Below are 8,545 nucleotides of genomic sequence, written 5' to 3' on the forward strand. Positions count from 1 at the left end.
GCCCAATGGTTCTTGAGAAGAAGATTTTTCAAGATTTTTCCTATATATTTGTATGTAAAACTTTGAACCCCTATTGTGGCCCCATCTGACCCCCAGGGGCCAGGATTTTAAAAACTTGAATCTGCATTATGTCAGAAAGCTTTCATGTAAATATCAGCTTTTCTGGCTTAGTGGTTCTTGAGAAGAAGATTTTTAAAGATTTTCCCTATATATTTGTATGTAAAACTTTGATCCCCTATTGTGGCCCCATCCGACCCCTGGGGACCATGATTTTAACAAACCTGAATCTGCACTATATCAGAAAGCTTTCATATAAATCTCAGCTTTTCTGGCTTTAGTGGTTCTTGAGAAGATGATTTTTAAAGATTTTTCCTATATATTTGTATGTAAAACTTTGATCCCCTATTGTGGCCCCATCCAAGCCCCGGGGACCATGATTTTAACAATTTAGAATCTGCACTATTTAAGCTTATCTATAAATTTCATCTTTTCTGGCCCAGTGGTTCTTGAGAAGAAGATTTTTTAATGACCTTACTCTATTTTTACCTTTTCTTGATTATCTCCCCTTGGAAGGTGGCCTGGCCCTTTATTTTAACACTTTAGAATTCCCTTTATCTAAGGATGCTTTGTGCTAACTTTGGTTGAAATTGGCCCAGTGGTTTTTGAGAAGAAGTCAAAAATGTTAAAAGTTTACAGACGGACAAACGGACGGACGCTGGAATACGGGTGATCAGAAAAGCTCACTTGAGCTTTTAGCTCAGGTGAGCTAAAAATGAATATGATTTTTTATAACATTCTCTGTAGTTTATTTTTTTGAAAGTTTCTTACACATTTGTAATATGATGACAATGGCAGCCTGACTTACTCCTTCTGGATCTCGGGATTCGTCTGATTCCTCCGCATAGTCTAACAGAGACTCCAGCCGGTTCCTCATCTCAACATACTCCACAGCTTCCTACAAGCAATCAAGTTTACTTCAAAAAATTAAAAACAAACAAAATGTACTTGTAATACACTGATGCCCCCATCTGACAGCAAAGAAATTTAAGTACCCATAAGAAAAGTATACAAGGAAAACACACATGAAATATATATGAAAGCCCTAGCACTACCCATTTAAAAGTTTTAGCCTAGATTAAAGTTGTTCAAAAGTAGAACAAACTCTATTGTCACGAGGTCAAAACTTTTGGTACCAAAAGAAAGTTCTTGTCATAAGGAATACACAAGTGAAATATGAAAGCGAAATCACCATCCATTCAAAAGTTATGAGTTTTTGTGGACAAACAGATTGACAGATAATAATAATAATAATAAAGCCTTTATTTATCCAGGATTACATATTTAGCGATAACGCTAGTTTTCAATATGGTCCTGCATATAACATACATACAGATATTAGTAAAATAAACACAGATTAAAAGAATTAGAATACATATAAACTTAAGAAATAATTATGAATGCAAGATAAATAGGAACAAAATGAAGCTTAAAAAGTATGGTGATAATGTCTAAGATAATTTCTCTTAAAACACACAACACTTGTTGAGTTTCTTATATTTTCACTCAAGGCATTCTACATTGTATGTACATTAGATCAAAAACTAAATGACCTCTGAATCTCTTCTTACAGGAACATAGAATAGTATAGTAAAAATAAATGTACAGTGAACCTTGTTTACTCTGACATACAGTGGAAAACAGGTTTTTGAGTTGGATTTGAAATAGATAGGTTGTTGGATTAAAAGTGTAAAGTTCATGGAAAATCAATTTACAATAGATATCAAGTCCGATTTCACATTGAAACGCACTATGCAGGTGTCAATTTAGACAGATTTAACTGTATGATGCATAAACATTGAACTAGTACTTCAATTTCTCATCTAGAAGTAACTAGGGACAATACTGTACGTACATTATTATCTTAAGTAAATGATATGCTGTACACTGCATCATTGTATATTCAATACACTTGACCCTCTTTTTAACAAAACTATAGGTTTGATACCTTTCTAGCACGGAGGTGGGAGTCATGGTAACCAAGCCTTGAGATGAAGAAGAGGCGGTTCCGTACCATGTCGGGATGGGAGGAGTTAAATAAGAGGAAAGCACCAATGGCTTCCGCTGCACGATCAAGGTCACCAGCTACAGGAACAAAGACAGCAGAAAAATGAACAAGGTTATCTGTACCAAGAGCTAGAATTGTATAAATATCTATAACTATACACATCCTACACAAAACTTCACAGTACAAATCTATTGTATACTTTGGATTAATTTGAAATGCATGAACTACGATAGGAAAAACATTTTGAAAAACAGTTAGATACACAGATTACAGCCATTGGTGTGCTTTGGTGAGGCATAGAATAAAGGAACAGTTCTGAAATACTTCAATGGTTAGAAACTTACAATAGTTCATTACAATGTTATACTATTATAATAGTACAAATGTACATATACTGCAACTATAGTTATAATGTTAGAAACTTACAATAGTTCATTACAATGTCATACTATTATAATAGTACAAATGTACATACACTGCAACTATAGTTATAATGTTAGAAACTTACAATAGTTCATTACAATGTCATACTATTATAATAGTACAAATGTACATACACTGCTACTATAGTTATAATGCTTTGACATACTTTGATAGTAGGCATATTGTAGGTCGTTATAATGCTTTGACATACTTTGATAGTAGGCATACAGTAGGTATTTATAATGCTTTGACATACTTTGATAGTAGGCATACTGTAGGTAGTTATAATACTTTGACATACTTTGATAGTAGGCATATTGTAGGTAGTTATAATACTTTGACATACTTTGATAGTAGGCATACTGTAGGTCGTTATAATGCTTTGATATACTTTGATAGTAGGCATACTGTAAGTAGTTATAATGCTTTGACATACTTTGATAGTAGGCATATTGTAGGTAGTTATAATACTTTGACATACTTTGATAGTAGGCATATTGTAGGTAGTTATAACGCTTTGACATACTTTGATAGTAGGTATATTGTAGGTAGTTATAATACTTTGACATACTTTGATAGTAGGCATATTGTAGGTAGTTATAATACTTTGACATACTTTGATAGTAGGCATACTGTAGGTCGTTATAATACTTTGACATACTTTGATAGTAGGCATATTGTAGGTAGTTATAATACTTTGACATACTTTGATAGTAGGCATATTGTAGGTAGTTATAATACTTTGACATACTTTGATAGTAGGCATACTGTAGGTCGTTATAATGCTTTGACATACTTTGATAGTAGGCATATTGTAGGTAGTTATAATACTTTGACATACTTTGATAGTAGGCATATTGTAAGTAGTTATAATGCTTTGACATACTTTGATAGTAGGCATATTGTAGGTAGTTATAATACTTTGACATACTTTGATAGTAGGCATATTGTAGGTAGTTATAATACTTTGACATACTTTGATAGTAGGCATCCTGTAGGTCGTTATAATGCTTTGATATACTTTGATAGTAGGCATACTGTAAGTAGTTATAATGCTTTGACATACTTTGATAGTAGGCATATTGTAGGTAGTTATAATACTTTGACATACTTTGATAGTAGGCATATTGTAAGTAGTTATAATGCTTTGACATACTTTGATAGTAGGCATATTGTAGGTAGTTATAATACTTTGACATACTTTGATAGTAGGCATATTGTAGGTCGTTATAATGCTTTGATATACTTTGATAGTAGGCATATTGTAGGTCGTTATAATGCTTTGACATACTTTGATAGTAGGCATACTGTAGGTCGTTATAATGCTTTGACATACTTTGATAGTAGGCATATTGTAGATAGTTATAATACTTTGACATACTTTGATAGTAGGCATATTGTAGGTAGTTATAATGTTCTTCCAGATATCCCTGTTCATGGTCAGCAAACACTCGACTTAATTTATCTTCACAGTCCACCTGGCATCGCAGGATAGGATAGTAGAGCTCTGTCCATCAGAAGTACAAACATATAATACGTACATAATGTACATCATATCTGTTATTTAATAGAGAGTACCCCACTTTAAATCAGTTGTGACATTACATCTGCTTACATAACTCCATGATTGTGATGTCACATCTGTTTACAAATAATAATGGCTATAAACACTTTGACTGCTCCCAAAAATGTAAAGAAATGTGCACTTCTAAAATTTGAAGTGCATAGATTATGATATATAATATATAAGAAAAAGGTTATTGACTGAATAATAAGAATTATGCCCCGCCCCTCTCCCCTCCTCCGTAACTGTGAAGGACCCATGGGTGCTTCTAATCGATTCTCTCCATCATCCACGTTTAAGGGAACATGTGTGGACTCACAACCATGGTTTGTGACGATGGAAACAGCCTTGCAAGCTTGGTCTGCTTTACCACACAACGACCTTGAGTAGGCACATTTCCTGATATTCAGTCAGTAATTTATAACTACAACTCCTCCACTACAACTAAAATTTCTATAAACTTCCATTTAATTTTTTTGGTATAAATCTACAGTTAATACAATACACATTTCACCAAGCAGCATCAAATACCAACTAGTAAACTAAAAATACCAACTAGTCAACTAAAAATACCAACTAGTCAACTAAAAATACCAACTAGTACACTAAAAATACCAACTAGTCAACTAAAAATACCAACTAGTCAACTAAAAATACCAACTAGTACACTAAAAATACCAACTAGTCAACTAAAAATACCAACTAGTCAACTAAAAATACCAACTAGTCAACTAAACCATTGCTAAATTACTGGAAAATGTCCTTTAATTTGTCTTCACCCTCAAAGACACACATTCAAGATTCTTTTTCACCCCTGGCAGAACAACCTGCAGTGCATGGGTGGTCAACGGCACCAACTGTAGTACACAGGCAAGGAGAAAATCTATGGCTGGACCAGGAATCAAACCAGGGACCCCTGCATTACTAGTCAGGTGCTCTAACCACTGAGCTATACCCAGGACGATATCCACAATCCATATAGCCCTAACTACTACAATATGAAGAGTTCTTGAATGATTTCTGAAATAGGTTTCAATGTTACAGTAATATTACTATACTTTGTGTACATATTGCCCTGGTTAGCTTTGTGGTTAGATCACTTAACTAGTAATGCAAGGGTCCCAAGTGAAAGAACACCACAACCAGGAACTATCAAAATCACCAAACTCCAAAAGAGATCTGGTAAATAATACCCCAAGCTTTATTGTAGAAACTAGATAAGATACAAGTCAATTGTAATTGAAATATCACAAATAATTACCTATTATTGAGACTTATGACCTTAATGGTGGTGTCAGCTCCTAATCTATATAAATTCATTTGTTATAGATACCCATGTTATTGGAGATAATTCAAATGTCTTTGCTTTATCCATGCATTTAATGCCTAATTACCCGCAAAATAATGGATGAAGTCACTGAGGTGTACAGAAGATGGAATGACCAATTTGTCCTCGCACTGAAGTCGGCACCTTGCTTCCTCTTCGTAGAAGTCTGTTAGAGCACGTTCAAAATGCTCAATGACCCCAGTCCAATTGCCCTCATCATAAGCAATGTCGCCTAGTATGTGAGATGCCTTTCCAATATAAAAAAAATGGTAACTCGATTATTTAGCTTATCTGGACAAATTAGCAGATGAACATGGAGGCAGAACTGACTTACATAAGTGAAGATCATAAGAGTTCAAAATCTACTAATTTCAATGAACACTCAAATACGAATCAACCACAAATATGTGCTCTCTTTATCACATTGAAATGTAAGACAAGGTCTGATTTTCTGTGGGTGTCTTTGAATGTGTTCAACCTAAGGAACAGGTTTCAGTGTGCCTGTCATTGGGTTAAATTTCTGTGTCCTTACAAATAAAACAAACACTGCTTTAATTTTTTTTAAAAATAACATTTCATTTATGAATCTATTATGTTTTTATACATCTAAGATTTTGAATAAATCAATGGTGACATGCAATATGTTGTATTGTTTATGAAGCTATGTCTAAGCATACTGCAAGACATCAGGAGAGAAGGGATTCGTTACCGATTAAATCTTATGATTACTCATGAATGGAAGTTAATAAATAAATCTTACGACTACTAGTAATCTTTTCCTTCTGACAATACAGTTCATTAATGGCAATAAACATATCCTTGATAAAGTTTTAATGAACCTCAAAGTTGTTCATTTCATGTTTATACAAAAAAATTGTATCTTAAGAAATTAAGTTAAATGCTCTTTTGGATCTGAAAATCTATATATATCAGTATTAACAATTGATGCATCCAGCTTTGCAAATACACGATTTCTCAAAGATTTTACCATATTTCATTATTTAACCTACCAAACGTCACAAAGCTCTATATACATGCATACTTAACAGAGTAGATACATTACAAATGTTTGCTCTTCTGACTAAGCAGAATAAAATTTTCTGAATGAACAGCTTCATTACATAATGCAAGATACAAATATACTCATGATGGAAATAGATTCATTGTGTGTAGGAATGTTATTAAATTGGTATAAACTTAACGACTTCACAGTACTGACACACAGGAATGCTATGTTTTACACAGTCATACAGTGCATTTCTTTACGTTAACGGACAGATATGAAATAATATATCATGGACTCACTGTGATAAAGACCTCCATATTGATCATAAAATACCATAAATAAGTAAAATACAATTACATTAAGTATACCCAAATATAAAGAAATAACTGATAAAACAAATTCTTATGTTTCAGTTTGAAAAATTTTTCTTTACTTATATTTGAAAATGTACATTTCACCATGAAAAATGCTGTAACCTTCACCTGATATGGTTTCCTGTCAAGGTCAATAATTTCCTCATCCTTGACCCCAAAATTTTCCCTGTACAGCTGGACATTATGCTGGGCATCTTTGTCATGTGGGTGTTTTAAATAGTAGGTATATGCTGCTGACGCTGCTCCTGGGTAATTCTTTAACTGTTACAACAGTGAAGAAGTTTGTTATTCCTCTGGATTTTGTTTTTATTCATGCAAAATACAATATCATAGAGTAGATAGGTTCTTTCCTATATAAAGTCTAATCTAATTAACAAAATTTTACAAATCAATAGAATTTATATGCATTAGTTTGTTTTTCTTTTCTTATTGGGTGGAGGAGGAAGGGGAGTATGAAATCAGAAATTTAATTTGATCCCCTTCAAGAGATTTTTAATACTAAATAAAGATATGACTAGGGGAACTTGAGAATACAGTACTCATCCTGCATGCTTTATCACTTCCCTTTTGAAAAAAAATTGAGAAACTGAGTGTTTTTAAACAGATGTTGACCCTCCTGTAAATTCTATACTGTATCATATATACTAAATGTACCCAACTCTGAAGACTGTCATTTCCATGATTTAACTTTGATCTGACTTCATTCCTTGTCATAAACTGTTAATCCATATGCCAGCCCCCCTGTCATAAAATCTCCTGCAGTCAACATCAAACCAGAGAGATAAGGGAGTTTATGGTTATCTCATTTGCTGTGGTGTAAACAAATCTTACTTCAGCAGGCAGGAGGGATATCAATCTTTTGTATTGAAATGCCAGATGTGTCGTACAAAAAAAAAGTATTGTTGTAGTAATTTTCAAAGTTTTTTTTTATAACTGTCTTTACTTGTATATATCTACCAAAGAAATCAATTTTCACTGACATCATCACTAATTGAATCAGGTGTTACAAGAGTTATTTCCCTTCAAAACGCATTTTTTGTCATCTCCTCTTACCTCATATTGGCAAAACTGAATAAACTGGTACTGCCGTCCAACTTCAAAGTCTTTGTCAATCCTCCTAGTGCCCGCATTGTTAAGATGCTCTGGTCTCTTCCCAAAAACTCTTTTAAAACATCTTTTTAAGCATTTAGATTGAGAAATAAAACTTTCATAAATATGGATTTCTAATATATCTAAAACTTCTCCGGAATTCGCAAGTTTTTCTGCTAGAGAACTGTTTTTTCGCCGGCATTCAACACGACAGTTAATTACATTCTCATGGTAAAAATGGTAATCTTCCATAGCTTTTTCAAAGAGAGAGTTTGCAACGGTAAAATTCTTCTCTCGGTAAAACTGCGCTCCTAGTTCATAAAGTCTAAAATAAGTTGTCATTGCGTCTTCTTCCAATGCACTGATAGCCATAAAAGAAACAGTAAATAAAACCATGGAATGCATCATGTAATCACTCTAAAAAATCCTCCTCCTCTTACTCTTGGTGCACATACGCAGCCATCAGATTTCACGCGCATGCAATAGAAATAGGTCACAATCTCAGCAACGACTTTTGGGAAAGTCCCTTATGTTTCTCATTCCGCTTATTTCGATCCCGAAATAATAAATGGGGGAACAATATCGATATAAATGTAAAACATCGATTTCATACGTCTTCACAATATAATTTTCAGAGGAGAAATATGAAACAAGCACTCCTATTAGTTTTTTTGTTCTTTTCTTTCTTTCAAGATTT

At 33.4% G+C, this 8,545-nt stretch overlaps 1 protein-coding gene across 6 annotated transcripts in view; it reads right to left on the reverse strand.

The window, feature by feature from the left end:
• The window catches only part of LOC125683068 (prolyl 3-hydroxylase 1-like), a 30,863-nt gene extending 22,376 nt beyond the window's left edge, over positions 1 to 8,487 (reverse strand). For 4 of the 6 annotated variants that reach the window (XM_056139354.1, XM_056139356.1, XM_056139355.1 and 1 more), the window contains exons 1-6: positions 7,813 to 8,487; positions 6,868 to 7,020; positions 5,447 to 5,627; positions 3,870 to 3,995; positions 2,006 to 2,142; positions 866 to 955 (exon numbers count right to left, since the gene is read on the reverse strand). In XM_056139354.1, the coding sequence (XP_055995329.1) occupies positions 866 to 955; positions 2,006 to 2,142; positions 3,870 to 3,995; positions 5,447 to 5,627; positions 6,868 to 7,020; positions 7,813 to 8,256 (1,131 nt within the window). In that variant the 5' untranslated portion in view covers positions 8,257 to 8,487. Of the gene's footprint in view, positions 1 to 865; positions 956 to 2,005; positions 2,143 to 2,654; positions 2,673 to 2,789; positions 2,817 to 3,869; positions 3,996 to 5,446; positions 5,628 to 6,867; positions 7,021 to 7,812 lie in introns of those variants that run through there. The other 2 variants (XM_056139359.1, XM_056139358.1) reach the window with 2 other exon arrangements.
• Between the last annotated feature and the right edge of the window lie 58 nt (positions 8,488 to 8,545).

The sequence above is a fragment of the Ostrea edulis genome, chromosome 6 (assembly GCF_947568905.1).
Source record: "Ostrea edulis chromosome 6, xbOstEdul1.1, whole genome shotgun sequence".
Taxonomy (NCBI): domain Eukaryota; kingdom Metazoa; phylum Mollusca; class Bivalvia; order Ostreida; family Ostreidae; genus Ostrea; species Ostrea edulis.